The sequence below is a fragment of the Bombyx mandarina genome, chromosome 22 (genome assembly GCF_030267445.1).
Source record: "Bombyx mandarina strain Sakado chromosome 22, ASM3026744v2".
In the NCBI taxonomy this organism is placed as follows: Eukaryota; Metazoa; Arthropoda; class Insecta; order Lepidoptera; family Bombycidae; genus Bombyx; species Bombyx mandarina.
The window spans coordinates 11,069,824-11,094,852 of NC_143228.1; the positions used below are offsets into that span (position 1 = coordinate 11,069,824).

The 25,029-nt window shown below is 36.9% G+C and overlaps 1 protein-coding gene across 1 annotated transcript in view; it reads right to left on the reverse strand.

Moving 5' to 3' along the window:
* Positions 1 to 21,704, reverse strand: part of LOC114250785 (uncharacterized) — a 35,403-nt gene extending 13,699 nt beyond the window's left edge. Inside the window, exons 1-4 of the mRNA XM_028184799.2 lie at positions 21,483 to 21,704; positions 5,545 to 5,750; positions 2,256 to 2,391; positions 806 to 939 (exon numbers count right to left, since the gene is read on the reverse strand). Coding sequence (XP_028040600.2) covers positions 806 to 939; positions 2,256 to 2,391; positions 5,545 to 5,750; positions 21,483 to 21,528 — 522 coding nt within the window. The 5' untranslated portion in view covers positions 21,529 to 21,704. The remainder of the gene's footprint in view (positions 1 to 805; positions 940 to 2,255; positions 2,392 to 5,544; positions 5,751 to 21,482) is intronic.
* Between the last annotated feature and the right edge of the window lie 3,325 nt (positions 21,705 to 25,029).

Below are 25,029 nucleotides of genomic sequence, written 5' to 3' on the forward strand. Positions count from 1 at the left end.
ATAGAAATAGTTCCTTTCACAAACAGTTTCTCTTTGTGAATGTCAAAGTACATCTAGATTAATTATTTGAAGCTCAAGTAAAAACAATTTCTCTTATTCTCAACAACAACAACTTCTCAAATGTTTTTAAATTGTATGCTTAAATTAATTTGTAATTAGGAATTTAGGTTGTACGAAAGCTAGTGCTGGGTGTTTTTTTTTTTTTTTTTAAAGCAGGCCATCTGATGGTTGGTGTTCAGCGTGATTCATGGACAGCAGTTATGCATTGAGAGTTGATATAAGGATTTTAGATAGAATAGAGTCTGTTCAGGTACCAGATGGTACAATTTGGAAAGGGTAAATGATTCACCAATTTTGAATTCAAGTCAAACTCTTTTATTAGCCTACCTTGAACAAGAACTAGAATGACAACTCCGTGTGGATCATTTTTATTGATAATAATAATACCCTTCTGTATATTTGTTATGAGCAAAATGAACTTTTTATTTGCGTAATAGTAATCTTTATTGCTGTGGTCTTTTTGGCATTATATTACTCTGCTGCCTGTCTCAAAATGGGCTTTCTTGATCCGCTGCTATTATTTGAGATCGGAGCTCCTCATCTACAACGTAAATGCGCCATCCACCTTGAGATATAAGTACTAAGATCTCAGTATAGTTACAACGGCTGCCCTCCCCTTCAGCCGAAACGCATTACTGCTTCACGGCATTAATAGGCAGGGCGATGGTACCTACCCGCGCGGACTCACAAGAGGTCCTATCACCAGTAACTATGTACAAGTACTTTATATAAAATGTTAAATTACCTTTTCGCCGTCAATATCCCAACTGAGTACGGCAGCTGGGTACGATTTCCCTGACGTACAGTTCAGGAACAAGTAGTCACCTTTTCTGTTCTCTTGTTGGTTACCTGTTATTTTAGGACCTTCTCTCGGGAGATCTGGCAAAAACAAATTTGATCAAAAATACTTAAAAGTTCGAATCGAAGAAGCCCCTATATAATATTTATATGTAGTTGCTTATTTGGTTGCTATTTCCTTTGAATGATACAGCTAGGTAAGCTTATAACTCAGATAAAACAGTTTGAATAAGAAGACTGTCCATATTCTGTTCAATGCACACTAAGAGGACGAATATAAATTGAAGTTGGAAAATAACGACCGTCCTTTATTTTCTTATGGTTTTTGAACGCGGCAGAGAAACAACAAACGCTAAAGCTCTGTTGTAGTATATCAACTACCATGAAGTAATTGAATCATCTATATTGTTCTGTGGGTTCCGAGGAGAGTGCTTTGAGAAGTTTTTCGAGATGCATCTTAATATTATTATTGTAGCCGCTTTAAGACAGAGCAGCATCTTAACTGAAATCACTTGTGTCATTGTGTTTCAAGTGGTTATTTTTACCATCTCTGGAATGAGCCCGTCCAGGTGTTTTTCGAACGATATAACAAGATTTTTTCAAGGGAATCTGCTGCCGTGGACATTGCTTAGGTAAGCCATGAGCGACACCATACACTCACAATTGAGTAGGAGCAGGCTCGTCTGACTTTCAAGGCAATCATATTAAAATTATATTTAATTTAAGTACTATTCTTCATTTGCAGTTTAAAAGGAAGCATTTACGCATTAATTTAAAATAATATGAGTAATTTATGAACTTCTACAGCCAGTTTCAGTGGTTAAATGTACAACAGAACTCTAAATTGAAATGGTTTCCTTGTTGAGCACGTTCGTATGATCAAAGGAAAACAAATGGATTTTTCTTTCTCAAAATGAAACTCCAAATGAGGAATTTGTTTGAGCTTAAGGTGAATTTTTAAAACGTCCAATTCTTTCGTTGTTTGTCTCTAAAACGTATTCAGTTTAAATTAAAGATTTTTTTTTATTGTTTAGATGGGTGGACGAGCTCACAGCCCACCTGATGTTAAGTGGTTACTGGAGCCCATAGACCATCTTGAGATATAAGTTCTAAGGTCTCAGTATAGTTCCAACGGCTTCCCCACCCTTCAAACCGAAACGCATTACTGCTTCAGGGCAGAAATAGGCGGGGTGTTGGTAACTACCCGTGCGGAATCACAGGAGCTCCTACCACCAGTAAAAACAAAAAAACATAATTCCTTATTTTCATAAGGACTTATTTGTTACACTTGCTAATGCAATTCAATTTTAATTTAAGTGAAATATAAAAGACAAAATTATGTGCAACACGGAGCTCAGGTGTCCTTAATTATAAATTTTAAGCGTAGTTAAACTTACATATAACTTCCATTCTGCCCTCGCCGGCTGCAGACGCGAAGCTAGGCGCTTCCGCAGACACCTCGCAACGATACAAACCCGAAGACTTAAGCGTCACCTGGTGCAGCGTGACTTTTCTGTCGTCTGATTTTTGTAACTGTCAAGCAATTTTTTTAATTATCAGCAATACTTTAACGAAGTTTTAGCCAAATCTATCATCACGAAGTCTCACTTCGGCAAAAAAGCTAAATATTTCGTTTCAAATCATGTTTTTTATTTTTTTTATTGTTTAGATGGGTGGACGAGCTCACAGCCCACCTGATGTTAAGTGGTTACTGGAGCCCATAGACATGTACAACGTAAATGCGCCACCCATCTTGAGATATAAGTTCTACGGTCTCAGTATAGTTACAACGGCTACGCCACCCTTCGAACCGAAACACATTACTGCTTCACGGCGGAAATAGGCGGGGTGGTGGTACCTACCCGTGCGAACTCCCAAGAGGTCCTACCACCAGTGAAAAAGTGTATATAGGTAAAATAATATAAAGCCAAAATTCTCTTGAAAAACTGAAAGTAATTCAATTTCCTTGAACAATTCATTCGATAAAAAAAGCCAGTAGTGTGTCTCTCAAAAAAAAAAAAACTCTTTTGAAAGTTAAATCGTCTGTCTGTTTAACGTCCAAACAAACTAACTACAAACAAGACTTTTTGCTTCAAGAGACGATCGCTATAAAAAATTACATAAATTTCGTTTTCATTCAACTTTTATCATAAAATATAAATAAGTTTTCGAAGAGGACGACAGTGTCATTCACATTGTAAAGATTGGCTTTTTTTGGCGCCGCTTATAATAAAATTGTTTGACAAAAGTTCGTGTTTTTGATCATTTTATGAAACCTTCTTGTTATTGTTAAACTGTTTTTTTTATTAGATTTATAACCCAAAAAAAACACTTATACTTATACAGCAGTAGAAAATCATTGGTAAGGCTTCCCGTATGACGCAAATACATGAGCATTAATAATAATGTGTGCTTGTAAATTTTCGTGTTAAAGTATTGGGTATGTATTTCTTTTTGTGAGACGAATGTACTACATGAAAACACATAGGCCTGACTGGAGAAATTACTAAAAGAAAAAAAAAACTCGAAATATTCAAGCAATAATTTGATTTATATTTTTGTGTATATTATTATATATGTATTTTCATTATGTTCTTGTTAATAATTACTTTCTTTTTCATGATTTGTAGTTTACGATTACATTTTTCTTGAGCGCTATCACATGTCTTTCTTCAAACGAGGTTTATGGAGAGAACTCAGCGGTAGGCAACGATTTGGCTACGCCCCTGTCACTTTTTTTTTTAATAACAATCACGCCACGTTAACTGGTCCCGTGCTAAGTTCGTAAAGAACTTGTGTTACAGGTACCAGATAACGGAAATAAATGTAAGATTTTTATTATACACATACATATATTTAATATTTAATATACATCCATAACCCTGGAAAAGACATTTATATTTGTCATACAAATATCTTCCCTTGGCGGGATTAGAACCTGCGACCCCCTTGTGTAGTGACCATGTCATTTACCACTACACCAGACGGCCGTTATGTTTTAAATTATAATTTATCAGGTTTGATTTCTATTACACGATGTTATTCTTTCACCGTGGCAGTCAATCGTGAACATTTGTTAAGTACGTATTTCATTAGAAAAATTGATACCCGCCTGAGATACAAACACCGGTACATCGCTCGATACGAATGGACCGGACGTCTTATTCTTTAGGCCACGACGTCTTCAAACTTTGTTACCATTTATTAACGACGGTTACCACCCACCATTAAATGGACCGTATGCAGTATGCTAGCCTTCCTACAAGGTAAATAAAAATAAAAACGCGTCCAAAATATAAAGTCATATAAATATTACTTGTGTTGTTACAAGCCTAATAAAATGTTAATTGCAGCAATGAAAAATATCCATAGAAACCTTCAATTAAAAGTGAATATTCAACTATGTAAGTGAAACATTTGGTTGGAATTTAAAAGACGAATCAACGATTCCAATAATTGGGTATTCTTGTTACTTAATAACGAAACATTAGCATTAATAATTTCAACGTATTATTCAGAATTCAATTAAGTTTCTTTTTAGCTAGAGCTCAAGCCCACTTCATGATACCGAGTAATGTGAATATGCTTATTATGTACTGGTCACTCTTTTTCTCAATTTATAATTTACGAAGCCACCAAATATTGAACATACTCCAAAGTATTCTCACATGGATTGTAAGCTTTCAGTTCGATTCTTACCTCGGTATCTATTGTACAGTGTTTCTCGATATCCCATTGTGTTCGGAGTAGATAACCGAACTACATTACCTCTTTGTAAAACGAGATTCTACGAAAAACCTTTTAAATTATACTCTGTAATTTTCCTCTCAAGATATTTCACTGTATCCAATCTGTATTTCGCTCAAAGCATATCTTATATTAAATTATTCAAAATTCTGTTATATGGAATTGTTTCTTATATACCCTCTTGTTCTTTTATACACTCAGGTGATAATTGTTAACAAGACAATATGTCAGTTTGCAATCTGTTTATTGTACGACGACTCGACACAGACTGTCTAAGCTAAGCCCGCTACATCATCATTCCCTCCTTAAAAATAATACATAAAATGAAATTTTTTATTACAAAAAAATATATGTAAAATATAAAAATATATATAAGAAACGATAAAAAATAGTGTAAAAATATAAAAATCTTAGCTTGGTAAACATTATCCATGGATTATAATTGTTCTAGAAAGACATATTATTATGAACTAAAAATTCATCTAGTGTTAACTTGGGCCTTTTGGGTCACTTGGATCTCCAGATACATCATACCGTGTATGCCGCCCCTCTCACCTTGAGATATTAGATAGAAGTCTCAAGTGAATTGTAAAATAGTCATTCTACTTTTAAAGCCTAAAAGGATGATTTCTTTGCAGCAGAATTAAGCCATTCAAACTCGGGTAAATAAACAATCTCACGAAATTAGCGTTGAAATCAAATTTGGCGATTATCACAGCTGGTTACTAATCATGAACAATTGTGGATGCCAACCAAATTAGAGATGAGCATGCAAAATATCGCCTTTGTGACTTAGTGCCACGAGATATTCAAAGAAATTGACGTTTTAGTGCCCACTGGAGTTTTTTACCGATTGGCACTAAAAATATACACGCGTATGAGACTAAACCACTTCCGTCCTTTGCGACTCTTAAATTTTTAAACTAAAAGAGCACTCACGTCAACTTTGATACCCTCCAATTTGTAAGCTCGATTGGGTGGGTCGTATTGTGGCATGAATTTGTAGAACTCCTCATTGTCCCTGTACCACTTGACGGAGTACAGCGTGTCGGTTCCAAGTTCATAGTCACACTCGAGCTGTGCCAGCTGTCCTCTTACTCGGTACGAAGGAACGTGCACTCGAACTATCCTCAGTAGTAGAGATTCTGCAACAATACAAATTAATGCACTAACCACATATGTATTAATTGCTATGAGATCGAGATTCGAAGCACCTCTCTTTTTAATACGCTTTTATTGGCTTCAGACGTATGTATGTTAGTATGTGTGTTTGTAACGGAATCTTTAAACATGATTTTGACCCCTACTAAACGTCGGATTAACTCGAAACTTGGTATACTTATGAAGGACTGATGATAATTCAATATTAAAAAAATGAAAAAAAAAAATTTAATTAAAAAATTAAAAATAAGTAATAGTTTAAAAAAACTAACAAAATACGCTTTTATAGAAAATCCAACTAAAAAATAGAAAATAAATTTTAATAAATTTGAATTAAAAATAGTGTAAGAAAAAATGATTTTATTGTAAAATAAGCGTGGGGTGCATGGTATCAGTAGTTATAAATATTTTATGAACAGATGTGATTAGAAGGGTTATTTTGATAAAATCCTGAAAAGCACTACACGCTTTTTTACAATAAAATCATTTTTTCTTACACTATTTTTAATTCAAATTTATTTTCTATTTTTTTGTTGGATTTTCTGTAAAAGCGTATTTTGTTAGTTTTTTTAAACTATTTGTTTTTTTTAATATTACTGATTGTTCGGTCGTTCTTTTGTCGTCTATTTTGTGTATATATGAGAACGGTTCCTTGTCGTTTGGTTCGCGTGCGTCTTTTAGGAAGGCATTAAAAGTCAAATATTAAGTGTATAATCTATAATTAAAAGTACTGCCTGCCGCTAATCACGTCCGCCCTCGTTCCATTTCTCTCTTTATTTTGGAATTCTTGTCAAGTCTCTGTCTTGGTCTATGTCTAATCGTTGTAGGTGTTTTGCTCTGTCAAAGAGTTTGCACGCCACGACAATTACAAACGTCTTTTCTGAGATAATATACAGCGTATTGGGTAAGCCTTCATAACATCGTAACATTTCATATATTTGTCTATTGTACTTTCATATATTTCGATATGTTGAAATTTTTTAGTATTAGCTCACAATGGACTTGGTTTTCTAGCGGCTATCAAAGCCTTTTAAAATCGCAACGATATTTACACCTTGAAACAAAATAATTTTTGTTCAGTCTTCAAATGAAATATTGTACCCGAATGGGACTTGATAGCAATAGAATCTTAATGTGAAACTACCTCAAAGCCTCAAACTCTAGAATTAATATTATATCAATTGTTTTATTCCAAAGAGTAACACGCCTGAAATTTAGTGAACTTACTCATATGTCACATCAAGTACGACATTTTTATCAAAAAACTAGCTGACCCGGCAGACTTCGTAGTGCCTCAATCGATAAATAAAAGACACATCAAGGGGACACATCAAAGGAAAAACTAAATTGTTTATTTTTATATATTCCGAGCTTTTTTATATTTTCTGACCTTTTAAACCTTCCCTGGACTTCCACAAATAATTCAAGACCAAAATTAGCCAAATCGGTCCAGCCGTTCTCGAGTTTTAGCGAGACTAACGAACAGCATTTTTATATATAGAAATATTATCAAATATGTCCCTTAATAATTACTAAAACTAGAAAAAATACAGATTGAAATCTATACTAATATTATAAAGAGGAAAGATTTGTTTGTTTGTTTGTTTCGAATAGGCTCCGAAACTACTGGACCGATTTGAAAAATTCTTTTTCCATTAGAAGCCGACATTGTCCCTGATGAACATAGGCTACTTTTTTTAAATTTTTTTTTTTGGTTTCATGTGTGTTTTATTGTTTCCGAAGCGAAGCGAGGGCGGGTCGCTATATAATAATAAAAACACACACAAAAAAATACAAGTTAAACTACAAAAACCCTACAACTTATTATCTATTTCTTACGAGCTAATTAATATATTAATATTGCAATTGTCACTTTTTGGAATTAAAGCAATAACTTAAAAAAGTTTGGATGTGTAATTGTACCAAATATAAACTTCTACCACAGTACAACGTAGTTACGATTTACAACACAGGCAACGTAGCCAAGTTACCTGCAACACGTTTAAAGTTACAACTAATTTAGCGCAAACTGCTTTGAAATCCCTGTCGTTAGGAGGATTAATGTATTCACACAATAATAATATTATGTACTGTACATATTGTCAAGAATAATAATGTATAAATGACGTTATTGGTAACTGAAAAGCATTTTTTTCAGTTTTTTAAGCTGATTTCATTAATTTTTTTTGCGTAAAAAGGGTTTTTAAAATTAGTTATGTATATTTTTAATTTGCAAACATGGACGAACCTGCTCTTAGCTACCTGTGTGCTTAATGCAAATTTTTTAAAGTTTTCTATAACGTAAAAGTTAACTCAAATTTGTATGAAGTTGGAACAGCGCCCCTAGCAAAGGAAGGGAAGCTGTTCCAACTTCATACAAATTTGCGTTAACTTTTACGCTATCGAGAACGTTAAACTACTCGCAATAAGCACACGGGTGTTTAGTGATTATCGGACCCAATAAAAATCACATTATTAATGATGTCACCCACCTGTAGACATGGGTTCGACGAATTGTTTTTTTATGACTGTACCAAGCTTCAATCGCATTACATAACTTGATACGGAAATAGACAGGGTATAATACGGACCCGCGTGGGCCGAGAAAACCTATCTTATTAATATATTATATTACACACATACTAGTACATACTAATTGAGTATTTAATGTCAACCTATCAGTAACAGTATCCTATTTACAATATAGACACAGTGAGTATTGTATCTTTTATTTATAAAATATAATACAATAATTATGTAATATAATTGTAATTAAAAATATTGTACCATGCAAGTATATTGAAGAACAGGATATCTTTTCTTCTTCTTCTTCGTCGCTTTCTTCATTGCTGAAGGTCGTGTCCCTGAAACTCGACCGTTGCCTGTCTCGTGAGCTGTTTCCATTTCGTCCGGTCCTCAGCTGCTCGAATGGCGGTTGCGACTGGCAACCCAGTTAGAGCGGTTACTTGATCACACCAACGGCTAGGTAATCGGCCGCGGGGTCTCTTTCCTTCTACTTTGCCCGTCACAATCACTTTGTCCAAGTTACAGTTACAATTAGAAATGATAGTCGCCGTGATATATTTTTATTTATCTTCAGGCCTTTGATACCCATTGCTGGGCATAGGCCTTCCCTATTTTTATACCAAAGTGTTCGATCGCCCGCCATTTTTATCCACGTCCGCGATGTATATATAATTGAGGAAAGTACGAGGAAAAAAATGCTCGATTTTTATAATAAGTAAAATTTGTATTTATTTTCAAAACAAGTAAACTGAATTCCGGTCTAGCCACTTTTCCGCCTATTTGAAAGGTGGGATAGCCACTATACAATACAATTGAGATAGTTACCTCAGGGTACTCTGTGATGACTATGAGCTACGGTATAATAAAAAATGAAGAAGGTCAGCAAAAAATAAGAATAATCAATCGAATCGTTGTCTTGAATTTTTCCACTCGGACAGTATTTTTAAAATTTCGAAGTCATGTCTTACGATAGGTGGCAGCTTCACTTAAGCTGTGAAATCGTCTATCATTCTAGCTAGGAAATAATTACTAGGTATTCTTATGAATTTGTGGATAAGTATTATATATGGATAAAATTTAACATTTATGGAATAAATTGAATGATGGCATGGTTTCGAAGTTAGCTCTGCAAGTAAGTTACTTAACAAGGCTCCCTCTGATCATTCTTGTTAAGTCCAGTGGCACACCTCAAGGGAAATATACAGATGGAAATAATGTTTGCGAAGCGGACCTTTCTTTTGTCGTTGAAATTATAATATTTTAGCCCAAGGGCTTCCGATTATGACTTCTCTGACATTCAATCATTTTGAGTCTTATTAGAACACTGTTGCTTACGAACAAAGGTCAATCAATAGTTAAAACAGTTGTAATACTATCTTTATTTTTAATTGTCTCTAATTTGGCTTTTTTTATTATTTGTTTATTAGTCAAAGGTGTAATTTTAATTATTACAGCACTATCTGGGTAAATGAGCTCGTGTCTCACCTGATGCTCAATGGTTATCTGAGTCCTGAGCCTATAATATCACGACATGAATGTCGCTTTTACTTGATCATATCTTAAGTCGAAGCCACACCTGTATAACTGCTGTTTCCGTTCCGTTCGTAATTATTAATGTTAATTTTATTGCACGGTGTTATCCCTTCCAACTGTGTTCATGAATTGAAAAATTGAAAATTGTCAGCAAGATACGAACCGCAACATAGCGATATCGTGTCCATATACGAGTATGATATATGAATAAACGGAAAATCTTATTAAAATCTCGTTATTAGTTTGTGGTGGTCCGTGTAGCGGGAGATACGGGGTTGTCCCGGCGTGTTCCAGAATATATCCCAAATTAAACACTCCACCAACAGTTTAATAGTTTGTATTTGGTAAGAAGCACAAGCACAGGAAAAGCAGAAAGAAGAAGTGGATAATTAATTATAAGTTCAAAATGATAAAATATATTTTACTGGCGGTAGAACGATTGTTTACAATATTATAGCAGTGTCACATGCGTCGCAAGCGAAAGCGTCGTGCGAACTGGCGGGCGGGATGTGACGTGACCGGCCGTCGTACGAGTCGAGCTTTTTACGTTTTGTTTATGCACATTACACCGTACGATTTTTTTGCATGTCTGCCACTGTGTGGAGGACGCTACACCACTCCCCTCCAGAGACCGTCCTACGGGCGATAATACATGGGTAATCGTACTGTTCTTCCAGAACGTGTTTTCTTAACAGGTCCTTCATTGTCTGGTGTCTTCTTTTCAGGTATCTCCTTTTCAGCAGCCTTTTCGTCGTGATTCTTTTTCATCCGTGAACAAGGTAGAAATGACGTGTTTCTTCCAAGATCTGTGTTATCTATGAGTATATAGGCAGGTTTTATTCTTTCTATTGTTACGGAAACTGGTTTCCCTTTTATCAACAGCTTGAATACCTTATCATTCCTTTCCAGTATTTCGTGAGGTCCGGTGTAAGCTGGTTGGAGGGCCCCCTTCAAGGCGTCTTCTCTTAGATAAACATGGGTTGTTGTAGCGAGATCCTTAAAAACAAATGTTGTTTTCTTGCAGTGCCTAGATGCGGGTTGCGGTTGTATATCCTTTACTATCGATCGGAGTCTAGTCATAAAATCGGTAAGATCTTCCGTTTTGTTTTTGGATGAACGAAACAATTCCCCTGGTAATCGAAGCGTTTGTCCGTATACTAACTCAGCCGGACACGCTTGAATGTCTTCTTTATAGGTGTTTCGGATTCCGAGTAAGACAAGTGGTAGTGATTCTGTCCAATTTAATGTTGAGTGACATACTATAGCAGCCTTCAACTGCCTGTGAAATCTTTCAACCATGCCGTTGCATGCAGGATGATAAGCCGTCGTTCGTTTGTGCTCGAACCCGACCATTTCAGCCAAATTGTTAAATAGGACCGATTCGAATTGCCGTCCTCTGTCAATGATAACGGCGGTAGGGCAACCAAAGCGTGCTATCCATTCAGATATCAGGGCTTTAGCTACGGTTTCGGCGCTTATGTCCATGATCGGTATGGCTTCTGGCCATCTTGTAAATCGGTCAACGATGGTTAGGCAATACTTATAGCCGTTCGATATTGGCATTGGACCTATTAGATCTATATGTATAGTGGTAAATCTGGCCCGTGGTAATTGAAATGTTCCAGGAGTTGCGGTTACATGTCGGGTAATCTTGGAATGTTGACAGGAATGACATGACCTCGTCCATTCACGGCAATCTATTCGCATACTGGGCCATACGTAGCGCTGGGCTACTAACTTTGCAGTTGCTGCAGCGCCAGGGTGGCTCAGTGAATGCAAGTTATTGAATACTTGACGTCGAAACGGTGCTGTGACGAATGGTCGTGGAAGTTGTTGGCTGTCATCGCAAACGAGCTGTGTTTTTGTCCCAGGTATAGTTAGCTTACGAAAGGTCAGTGACATTGATTCCTCTTTTAGTAAACGTTTTAGCTCTGGATCGCTATCTTGTGATTTCGCTAACTGTATCAGGTCGATGGGTTGTGCTACTTCTTCAGTTCTCGATAAAGTATCTGCCACGACATTTTCTTTCCCAGATATGTGACGTATATCTGTCGTAAACTGCGAAATATAGTCGAGGTGGCGGAACTGTCGAGGTGAGCACTTATCTTTCCTGGTAGCGAATGCGTAGCATATGGGCTTGTGATCCGTGTATACGGTAAAATGTCGAGCTTCTAGCATGTGTCTGAAATGTTGGATTCCCTCATAGATCGCAAGTAGCTCCCTGTCGTAAGGAGAGTATTTTACTTGTGATGGACTGAGTTTCCGTGAAAAAAACGCTAGAGGTTCCCAAGTATTATTCTTACATTGCTGAAGAGCAGCACCAATTGCGGTATCTGAAGCATCTGTGACGATTGCCATTTTCGCATCTGCGTCAGGGTGTGCCAGCAGTGTAGCGCGGCATAGGCTGTTTTTACATTCTTCAAATGCGTATAATGCGTCACCAGCGATGTTTACAGGGTGAGAACCTTTTATTTTGTCGGTTAGTAACATGTGAAGTGGCGCTTGAATTTTAGCTGCGTCAGGTATGAACTTCCGGTAGAAATTTAGCATTCCCAGAAAGCGGCGTAGTTCTTTAGCAGTTTTTGGTACTGGGAATGCTCTGATTGCATCTACTTTTGTTTCCAAGGGCTTGATTCCGGCAGATGAAACCTTGTAGCATAGGAAAGTAACTTCTGACGCTCCAAATACGCATTTCGATGTATTTATTACCATGCCATATTGTTTGAGCCTTTCAAATATTTGGCGTAGGTGATTCCTGTGGGAAGATTCATCCCGGGAAAATATCAAAAAATCGTCCAAAAAAGCGTAAGTGAAGTGCAAACCTCTTGTCATCTCGTCCACAAAGCGTTGGAACGTTTGGCCTGCGTTTCTGAGTCCGAAAGTCATATACGGAAACTCGTATAGACCAAACGGGGTTGTTATTGCGGTTTTTGCTATATCCTCGCTGTTTACTGGAATCTGGTTGTAGGCTTTTACCAGGTCTATAGTAGAGAATACCTGGCATCCGGAAATATTGTGGGTGAAATCGTGAATGTTGCGTATGGGGTAGCGATCAGGAATCGTTCTTGCATTCAACATCCTGTAATCACCGCATGGATGGCGTCCGCTGTTTTTCTTCGGTGCTAAGTGGAGAGGTGATGACCATGGACTCTCTGATGGTCTAGCAGTTCCATTTTTCAGCATAGCTGCGAATTGTTCTTTGGCGATAAGCAGTTTATCCGGAGCTAAGCGGCGTGGAGCACATGAAATTGGAGGTCCCGGCGTAGTCCGTATATGGTGGACTGTGCCGTGATGGATGACACGGTCGGTCCCAGCAGGGCGCGTTATCTCAGGAAATTGACGCAGTAATTGATGGTAAGCTGTTTCGCCGATCAATGTCTTCACAGAAGAAATAGTGTTCGACGATAAAACTGCAGCTGCTGGTGTCGTCAATGTCGTAGTGCTGTCGATTAGGCGATGATTACGGCAATCGACGATGAGGCCGTAGAATGATAGAAAGTCGACTCCAATGATGGCTTTTGTGACGTCTGCCACGATGAAACGCCATTGGTAGGCACGACGGAGGCCCAAGTTCAACTCTAGGTGAGCGAAACCGTAGGTGGCTATGGCAGTTCCGTTTGCTGCGTAGAGTTTGTAGCTGGTGGGTGATCGCCGTTCACGTAGAGCGGTGCGGGGGAAGACGCAGAGATCGCTGCCAGTATCAACTAAAAACTGCATCTTCGTTTTCTGATCAGAAACAAATAGGCGACCAGGTACATGTTGGCTATCGGACGTCGCCATTACCGACTGCCTTGGTAGTTTTCCGGCCGAAAATCACAAGGCTTTGTGCACCATTTCGCTTGATTGCCGAATTTATAGTGGTACCAACATGTCGGAAACTTTTTATAGCTAGACTGTGACCGTTTCGTTTTTCTATCTGGACTGTCTCTTCTAGTCCTAGATCTGGAGCGGTGTTTATGAGTCGTAAGTGCCTTCACTTGCCTTGAAAGTTCGTCGATCTGCTTAGCCATCGACGCGAGCGACGGTTCTGTAGCCTTTAGTGCTGATGTTGTGGCTATTTGAGGCGAGCATGGTATTATTTCGTGCACACTGTCGGCTAGGTCTGCTAAAGCCAGTAAATCCAGTCGTTTCTGAGATACAATGATCGGTTGAAGTGTAGTGGGCAAGCGGCTGGTCCAGATGGTTTTTATAAATTCTTCTGGAACCGTTGGTCCTGCGAGTTGCTGCAAATGTCGGAGAAATTGCGACGGTCGTCGGTCCCCAAGCTCCTCATGCATAAGTAGCTGCTTTACTTCCTTTTCTCGCGATGTAGATAGACGTTTGATCAGTTCGCTTTTCAATCGTTCGTATTTCCCGGTTTTTGGAGGTGAAACGATGATATCTTTTACTTCTGCGGCATATCTATGTTCTAGAGTTGAAGTGACATAATAAAATTTTGTATCGTCATCCTTGATACCGGACAGCACAAAATTTCCTTCTAGTTGTGAGAACCAAACGGCTGGTTCTTCGGCCCAAAATGGTGGTGGTCGCACTCCGATACGATAAATGTCGGTCGTGTCGGATGGTGTAAAAGTCTTCGATGATCCATTGTTTGACTTCGATCCGCCATCTTGATTGGCCATGACTAATGTAAATCGTACTTCTTACTGTTTTATGCTTCTTATCTTCTTGTTGTCGGGGTCACCAGTGTGGTGGTCCGTGTAGCGGGAGATACGGGGTTGTCCCGGCGTGTTCCAGAATATATCCCAAATTAAACACTCCACCAACAGTTTAATAGTTTGTATTTGGTAAGAAGCACAAGCACAGGAAAAGCAGAAAGAAGAAGTGGATAATTAATTATAAGTTCAAAATGATAAAATATATTTTACTGGCGGTAGAACGATTGTTTACAATATTATAGCAGTGTCACATGCGTCGCAAGCGAAAGCGTCGTGCGGACTGGCGGGCGGGAGGTGACGTGACCGGCCGTCGTACGAGTCGAGCTTTTTACGTTTTGTTTATGCACATTACACCGTACGATTTTTTTGCATGTCTGCCACTGTGTGGAGGACTCCACAAGTTCCTTAAATCGTTTATTAAAATTAATAAATTAAATTAAATGAAATAAAAAAAACCTGAAAAAAATATCAGATTATCCAATTGAATAACGAAACTTCAGACACAGGTATTGTATGTATTTGTCAACGAAAAAAGAAACGTATTTGTATTTCGTTTAAGATAGTAATACTGATAATGTATTCCGTTTTCAGATTACGTTAAAACAAACATTAGAATTTTTAAATCGACTATCGTTTGCCTATCTATGTACGTATTGATATGTCGGCAAGAGTAACACCATCTATCGCCGAATAGTCGTACGAATATCGAATTATCTAGTAACATTTAGAACGCTCGAGAAGTACAACGCTATCTATTGTCAGATAGCGGAAACACACAATACTAGACTTTTGTGGAATATTCTCGACGATTCTAGGGATTTCGTCTCGACTATAAAAGCGTTGCAGAAATGGCACGTAGTCAGTTAGTATTCGGAACTACTCGAAGCGAAAGAGCGAACGGATCACCTGAAGCGAAGCGGAAGAAGCGAATTGAGAATTTTAAAGTGTTTGTGAAGTGTTTAAAGTCATGAATACAGTGTTAGCTTGTAATTCGGTTGAATTTTTATTTATCCCGAACTCCAACGCGTAACAAGTTTCAATTTGTAGTAAAGGTCACAGACTAGATATTTTTAAACGGTTTTTTTTTGTTCACGTCGTTAATCGTTACCGACATCACAACGTGAATTTCACAGCCCAACTTGAGACACGTGGTCAAAGCGGAAAATCCATTGTGTCGCGATATAAATAGACGAGATGTTAGTAGATACCCACGTGGGCGGCAGAGTGTGACGTACAAAAAGTAATAAGGCTTTAATACATATTTCCGATAACATTAGTGGTTCATGAAATCGTATTAGGCGCGTATTTAGTAAGAGCACTTTGATTTATCACTTCTATTGAGTATTTTGGGTGCGCCCAGAACACTTTAATATGTTATATATGTTACGAACGTTCTCCGAATTATTTTGTGTAGAATCTTCTTTTCAGAAGATGTTACACGATAAGTAGAATAGGCGAGGAGTTGCTATCACGGTAATATAATTCGCATATTGAGTAATGGAGGTGTTATGGTCTAGAATAGCGATCACTGTCCTGGTTATTTGTGTCCCGAAGCGACCTCTACTCCAATGCAGCAGAGAAATGTACCTTGTCTCTGAGTGGATGGACAAATTGATGTTTTGATGTCTACGGGCTACGGGAATCGCAAACATAGCTATTATATATTTTTGATTTTTCGACCTAAGCAATCAGGATAGGTGGTATGAATACCATGTTGTGATTTCTGTGAGGTGCAGTAATCCTTTATCATCAGGTGAGCCGTAAGCTCGTTAACCAATCCTGTACACCGCTAGTGATAGGCTATATCGAGTATAGTAAACAGAAAAAATAATTTTCTAGAATAGAATACCCGTTTCTATTTTCATTTGAAAAATGTTGACTCTAAGATACAATAAACTGAGTTACCTCCTTCTTTGAGTCGACTGACCTGCCCTTCATCCGAAAAAACGTGGAGTGAATAATTTTCTGTATATTTTTTAGAGTCGCCTTCTTTTCCTTGAATACAAAGATTGTCATAATATTTCATTTGTGTTCAACTCGGCAAAACCATCTTTACTTATTATTTACCGCGTTTTTCGTTCTCACAGAAGCAATAACATAATGCAATTGGAATCAAAGTGGCTTTGGCAACAAACTTCCTCGCTAAGATTTTCTAAGTATCACAGTGTTCTTTTTTTCTATTTATCGATTAAGGTGATGAACGGGTTGGTAACGATCAGATATTTCTTAATTTTGTACCAAAATAATGTAAATTACCTACATGCTACATGCCCTTTTACTTTCTCGTCAGGCGTACTGCGGTTTGTAGGTCGTCACATATAGGTAGCACTGTTCTGCTCATTGCTACTACGAAGTAATCATGCATTATAGATGTTATAAGGTAGGTAGCGGCATTTTTGTTGTCATGTCTATAGTCTCTGTTAACACTTTAATATAAGTGAGTCTTTTTCTTTATTACCTCATACGCAGACCAGCTTACAAGCCATCTTATGGTGAGTGGTTATCGTCGCTTGCGGATATGTTAAGGGACACAGCCAAGATTTTCAAACCTCGTTATAAAAAGGAATAATAATAATAAATTACTGCTTCATATCAAAGCTTGGTTTAGATTAAATAACGTTTTTGATATAACTAGATACACGTCCATCAAAAATGTTATTAGTATCTTTCTTTGTCTTAAATAAAACTCTAAAAGAAAAATGAACAGTGACATACATACTAAAATAGATGAATTTAAATATAAATAATCTGCAATGGCTTCACGCAGAGTCCGAGGTAATGGAAAATCTAAAAACGAATGTATTATTGGTAGCCTTGGTAGAAAAATGTTTTGGTACTTCAAGGAAATTCACTTTGGTAAAAACATTCTTGTTATTTATGAGAAACCTATTGTTTCATTTGAAGATCTATTGTCGCATTCGTCTATGTTATCGCCGAAGTCAATACGAGCCGTAGCTCATTTGCTTTTGATGGTGATAAAAGATATTCAATAGTCACGTCCTTTGCATTAGACGCCTTCAGCTCTAACAGTAGGAGCAAGCCTAGGGACCCTGGTAACCGTACTCGTCGAACTCGACAAAGAGTTTGACGTGCAACCTAATTTATATATCAGCCCACTGAGTTTCTCGCCGGATCTTCTCAACGGGTCGCGATTCCGATCTGGTAGTAGATTCATTCGCGAAGCAGTTGCTCTTGAGTTGTTTGGTCTCCTTCGGAGGCGCTCGGGCAGTTATTAGCAAATTCCACCCCCCCTGGCTGAGCCTTTGCTCGCCCACCTGTCCTGGAGAAACTGGAAAGGCTTCGAAGCCACCAGTAATCCTTCAATCATAAATATTCGATGCCGATAATATAAAATCGTAAATAAAGCCAGTCTATGTGGAAGGGCAAAATTATAATTTGCGTAATTACTGGTGGTAGGACCTCTTGTGAGTCCGCACGGGTAGGTACCATCGCCCCGCCTATTTCTGCCGTGAAGCAGTAATGCGTTTCGGTTTGAAGGGTGGGGCAGCCGTTGTGACAATACTGAGACCTTAGAACTATATCTCAAGGTGTGTGGCGCATTTACGTTGTAGATGTCTATGGGCTCCAGTAACCACTTAACACCAGGTGGGCTGTGAGCTCGTCCACACATCTAAGCAATAAAAAAAAAGGGGATGAAAATACACCAAAGTCACCATCGTTAGTCTTCTATACTGTCAACACATATCTACGTGCCATGAATTACTAGAACAAGATTGAATTTCCGCTAGTGATCGGCGGACAGGAACTGTTCTCGTATAAAATGATATATACATTCTAATTTTAAAAACGAGCCCAAAGTTGAGGACCATGTTTGCCTTTTTATGTAAGCGGACGAACGAGCTCTGGGCATTTTCATGTCAAATAGTTACCAGACATCACAACTTACATGATACCATATGATACCATCTGATACCATATATACATAAAGTTGAAGTCTCAGTCGTGTAGCATAAGGACCTTCTCAACCAACAAACAGGAACGCACGGGTGCTTCGCTTAAGAATGCAGGAACTAACCCGCGTGGACTTACAGCCTTATTACCAGTTAATACCAGTTAGGGACGCACTACACAAAGTTTAGAAAACGGTATTGTTTTAAATGAAAATACGGCCTAAAAGAATCAAGTCCACCCACTGAGTTCCTCGTCGAATCTTCTCAGTGGGTCGCGATTCAGATCAGATGGTAGATTCAGTAAAGAACTACTTTTGCTAATTATGTTAGCAAATTCTCTCAGACCGAGCCCCGTGAGACCGCCTACCAGCCGAGAGAAGGTGGGATAACCCCTTTTGGGTATCAGCAATTAGGAAGGTAAAATTATTTATTGATTGTTTTTATTATATATGTTTAAATTTATTATTAAAGTTATTAATATAAGCAAATATTTTCAAAATTTGCTAATTTTGCTAATAATGCTAATTTGATTTTTCTATACTAATATTATAAAGCTGAAGAGTTTGTTTGTTTGAACGCGCTAATCTCAGGAACTACTGGTCCGATTTGAAAAATTCTTTCAGTGTCAGATAGCTCATTTATTAAGAAAGGCTATATAACATCACGAAGCGGAGCACCAACAAAGTTGGTGAATATACATAGATAAAAATTATGGTTGAATTGATAACTTCCTCTTTTGAAGTCGGTTAAAAAGCGTGATTTTTGTACCTTAAATAGCTCCTTAGCATTCTCTATTATTCAAAAATATTTTCAATTTCTGCGTGAAGATGAAGAGGCGGGTAAAATTCAGCATTATACTAAAGTAACTATTCCACGCGGACGAAGTCGCGAGCAAAAGCTAGTCTTCAAATAAAATAAGTGAGTTAGAAATGGAATGATAGCTGCTCATCATTACATAGAAAGATATTACCAAATTATCAACGAAATGTATTGGATGGGAAAGCTTGCTTTTTTAAAATACGTCACTGACTTCGACAAAACCTTCAGCATGTGTGATGTAGTGGTGTTTAAAATATTGAGTTAATACTTATTTTTTTAATTCTATTTTGTTGTAAATATAATCACAAAATGCGTATTAAATGCTTATAAATTAACATTTTTACTGTATTAAAGATTTGATATTGATTTTTTAACATTTTAAATAATATCATAATCTTAGTTGACAAGGCCTACTTGTTTATTATAATTCTTTGTTTATTTTATTATGTTTTCTACATATACGTATTATAATTTAATTTTTATTTAAATGTGTATGTGAAACATGGATTATTGTTATCTGATAAATAAATAAATTGAATTGATTTACACTCTATATGGTTCAATTTAACTGACTTTTTTGTGATCTAGGGCTAAAATATATCACATTATATAATAATGGATAACTACGGTTCTTTTATTGCGATTTAATATTAACTCGACAGAGAAATTACTCAGTAACTAGAGGTCCCGCAGTAGTCAAAATTCGACTATAATTAATTGGAATGGTAAGTTTGTACACTATTATGATTGTATTTTATACTTCTATAATTACAAATTTCGCCAAGACTACACTATAAAAAATATTAACAAATTTAATCTATTCTCAATTTGACAACAGACGCCAAAAACAAAAGTTTGACAATAAATAGTATGCATGCGTGTGTGCGTCAAATACATGGTATGTAGTGTGTGTAAGTTTTGCTTTATTGATTTAATGTATCTTTTATGCATTATTTAAATAAAATATTAGCATTATGCACTTCTTCTCTATATTCTCTATAAGTGTGGAAAATTTCATACTCCTCCGTCCGCGCAATTTTCGTAAAGAGGGATACAAAGTTTTTGCTTCACGTATTAATTACTCAGTAATACACTTAAACATATATCTAGCCTAAGATTGCCTACGCTGCCTAGACAAAGAAAAGTTTCCATTTCACTCCTTACAATTTTATCACAATTGAAATGTCAAAATTAGTTTTCACAAACTGAATTTATATAATATCAATCTATTCCGCAAGGCTGTAACTTATTCACCTAAAGTCAATAAGTCGAAAGTCCAGCAAGTAAGTTTGAAACGTTGCTGATATTATAAAGACTTTGTGCTTTCAAGAACTTGGGGCTTTCAAAGCTTAACTATCTGAACTTGCAAAAACTTGTGTTGGGCCATGAGTAGCTTTGAGTCGATTTCGAGTTACAGTTTTGAGATACAGTTTTGACGTGAAAAAAATAATAAAGCGGAAAGTTCGTTTGAATATTCTATTCCAGTTTTACGAAATGTCAATTGTTAAATTAGGTTTTGCTATATGAGTAATAAAAATCATAAATGAATTAAAAAATAGTTCGGGTTTTGAGTTTGAGTTGGGTTGAAGGGCTTATTCCTTCAGTTGAAATCAGTTTTACACATAATTGGGCATACATCTTTATTTCTATTGTATGGGTATTAAAATACACAATAAACATTCCTTATAAATATTACATTTTTTTTTTGTCATTGATCAATTACGAGGTCTCTATTTTGAGAGAATATGTTAGAAGATACGACTACAAATCTATATAGGTATATAAAAATGAATTGCTGTTCGTTAGTCTCGCTAAAACTCGAGAACGGCTGGACCGATTTGGCTAATTTTGGTCTTGAATTATTCGTGGAAGTCCAGAAAAGGTTTAAAAGGTAAATAACTTTGAAAATGCTCGGAATTCCTTTGGACATGGACGGATTCCTTTTGTTTGTTTTAAGTTTATTTCATACAAAAGTTAGGCCTTTTATTTATCGATTGAGGCACTACGAAGTCTGCCGTGCTACCTAGTAATGAAATAAAGAAAAAAAGTATTTATTAAAAGGGCTAATCTCCGAATTTAGATATTATTAAACATCATATAATTAAGGTAATGTAATTAATATGATAAATTAAAGCCACTTAAATTATGCTTACGACATGATAGCATTAATTAAACTGTCTAGAAATAAAATGCGATATTAGCGCCCAGCGTTGTTGTAGCATTAAGCTTTTTTTTATTATAACAATATATATTATGAGATATGAAATACCTTTTATTAATAAGCTGATAACTGCCAACAAGATATACATCCTCATTAACTTTCAAAACCAAACTACCGTCACATATTATAGTAGCCTTTTGCTTCTAAAACGATTTCGATCACACACAGACGTTTCAATTTAAGTTCACCGGCGGTTCGATTGTCGACGTAATAATTGTATTGTCTACACGCGACGACACGTCCGACGCCGACAGAGGTGGACGCTCGACTGAACCGAACTTCTGAAGTCTGAACGTTCGTTCGCGTTCGCAATCTCTTGTCTCGAGCCCATCTGGCGTAGCACTTACGATTTTCGTGACCTTATAAAACAAGTCGATAATCGGGGTTTTATTCGTAGGATATATTACTCCTTTAATACCAGGTTAGCTTTATTCAAATTATAGGTCATTACGTCATACCGGAGCCATTATAATCGAATATAATTTTTGTGAATCGAATTTGATGCTTCACATATAATTTAAAGATCATATTTTTTTTATAAACGGTAAGAAAAGTTCTTCTATTAAGCTTTTTTTTCCTAGCTAAGCTGATGGTCCTTACATGCCATATCAGCATCACCGGGCGAGTAGCGAGTAGGTGAGCTCACGGGGCTCAAACCTGACGTTGTTGCTAACACGAACCCTAGCAAGAGTCGTGCTTCACAGAATCTACCACCGGATCGGAAACGCGACCCACTGGGAAGATCCGCCGAGAAACTCAGTGGGCTGTGTCTGTGGGTTAATTTACTCGCCGAGCCCTTTATCACAAGCGACGGGTTCGACGAGAACGATGACCGGTGCTTAGGGTGTATTAAGCACTAGTCATTTGCTAATATTTTACTAGTATCTTCCTTAACATACATACAAGTATACATATTTTATATACTTATAAGCTCTACTTGGACGTGTAATTAGAAATTCTATTGTGTCATTTGCTAATATTTTACTAGTATCTTCTTGAATTCCATAACATACATACAAGCATACATATTTTATATATTTATAGGCTCTACTTGAACGTGTAATTAGAAATTCTATTGTGCATCGTAACAACATAATTGATACTATAGACCAGCACTATAGATAGAGTAGCAACTGTAGTGCAGTCGCCGACATTTTGCTCCTCAGTACCCGGCAACAAAGCCAAACAAGATTACATGAATTGAACATAGCTTCGAATGGCTATGACCTAATTAATTTGTAGCAATACCTATGTAACTGTATGTAATGTAATGTGTAACTATACTGAGACCTTAGAACTTACATCTGAAGGCGGGTGGCGCATTTGCGTTGTAGGCGTCTATGGGTTCCAGTAACCACTTAACACCAGGTGGGCTGTGAGCTCGTACACCCATCTAAGCAATCAAAAAAATGTGGGGCTCACAAACTATGCTGGCTATAATTTTTAAGGCAAGAAACCTAGAGTAGACAGAAATTCAAACCGAGCCAATTTCTATAAAAATACCAAGCGTTGAGACGGACCGGAAATCGGAAATTTTTCTATCAGAATTCCCTTGTTTGGCATTCATTTTGCATGAACGAAAAAATTCACGATACTCCCTTTCAAGTACCGTTAAATATTCACGTCTTCATAGGATAAAAGCGTCTTTTAATTTACCGAGAGAATCGCCTCGTTGCTCCCATATTAAGGCACGACATTACGCATCTCCGTTATTAAGGTGAAATATCATTAGCCTTATGTATCTCATAAGAGACGTGAGCAAGACACACTTTTTGTAGACGTCGGATGGATCGTAACACTTTATCGTAATTGTACGATGTCGTATACGAGAATGAAGAAGCATCGTAAAATCATAAACACCTCCGGTTTTCTTATCCCTCACGAATTTCTGAACGGTGATTGTCCATTATGAATTTGCTACGGATCGATACTAAATGAATTGATTTCGAATAAAGTTTTTCGTTATTGTTCCGTTTTTCATGGGTATTTTTGATTTAATAATTGGTTACCTCATTAATGTAGCGATTAGTGACTTTGTCAACTGTTTCGTCGGGTCAAGGTTTGATTAATGGTCGAAGTAAGGATATTTAAGTGAATATTTAAAATTTCATGTACTGTTTGTTTGTATTTTTAGTAGCGATAATAAGCTTTCCTTCTGCCGTGGGCTGCTCACGTGGACTACACTTTTTCTTAGAATTTGCCCAACGTCAGCCGTGTAAACGAAAATAGTTCTTTTGATATAATACCGCCCTAGTTCAGTTCTTTTGTGTAAAATATTTATGACTTAGGTACTTAAAAACAAACCATAGTCGCTAATCTCTCTTTCTATTTGTTAAAACTGTATCATAATAGTTTTTGTATTTTATGAAAAGTGCGCATAGAAATAGGCAGAGGTGGACAGCGACTTAATTTTATGCTTCTTTTATAGAGGTTTAAAGATTGTATTAATCAGAAAATAATTGAATGAATGGCAAGCAGACTGCCTAGCACTGCATATCAGTCTTTATAATAAAATTCTAGAAAACCCATCCTTTATTCCAGAAGAGGGAGAAGACCGGAATCAAATTTGCGATTTTATAGCGATATGCGATAACAATAAGAAATATATTTAATACATGTCTTATGGTGAAACACAGCCATGTTCACTATTAAGAAGTATTTAATAGAAAATATACTATTATTACTGACATCACCTGCGTGACACCTATCGAAAGATAGCGGGGCTGTCCCACAAAATTTTCCTAAACTGCCAACAATATTGTTTAGCTCAATCGCAAAAACGACGCGCTGAGGAACAAACAAACTAAGCCACAATGCTGTCTACTTTATAAATTAGATTACTTGGGTCTAAATGTTCTTTCGACAAATTGGCCGGGATGCAACTGCCGTTAATGGACCAAGGAGCACGTCTCCTCCTCGGGTATTACCCGGTGACAACCGGGCGCAGGCGGCGCACTCAGAACGCTTTATCACTTAATTTGAATCGTGTCTCGAATATAGAACGCAGCCTGCCCTTAGAATTTGAAAATTGTTAATCTGTTCTGTCAGGATATTCCAATTCCAATCTTAGTCGCAATAAACGGATGCCCGCACTCAAATAATTTCAATACTCGGTCCCTCTTTTCTGCTGTCAGGTTAAATCGATTCAAAAAAAAAAACTGTTATCATTTAAAGTCAAAGTAAAGATCTCTCAGTAATGTTACTTTTCATTAGTTTCATTTACAATGAGAAAATTATTATATTCACCAGTAAGTGTATAAAATATGTATAGCATATAAATTAAACGCGTATAAAAAAAAGACGTGTGGCACTCGGGGACTGCCGCGGTAAAGCTATTGCAAAGCATTTTTTATCAACTTATACAATTACAATTAGACAATAATAATTTAATATTAAAACAATAATAAAAATAAGACTACGCCATATTTATAAACATTAACAAAAGCAAAACATTAACTGACCCCTTCACACTCATAAGCTAGACCGCGTGAGAGAGAGATGGGCAGACTTTTCATTATGCTCATGCAGTGCGACGTCACGCCTCGCGCTTATTCACAGACACTACACCAGCGCAACGTGTGAATGTGTTGAACGC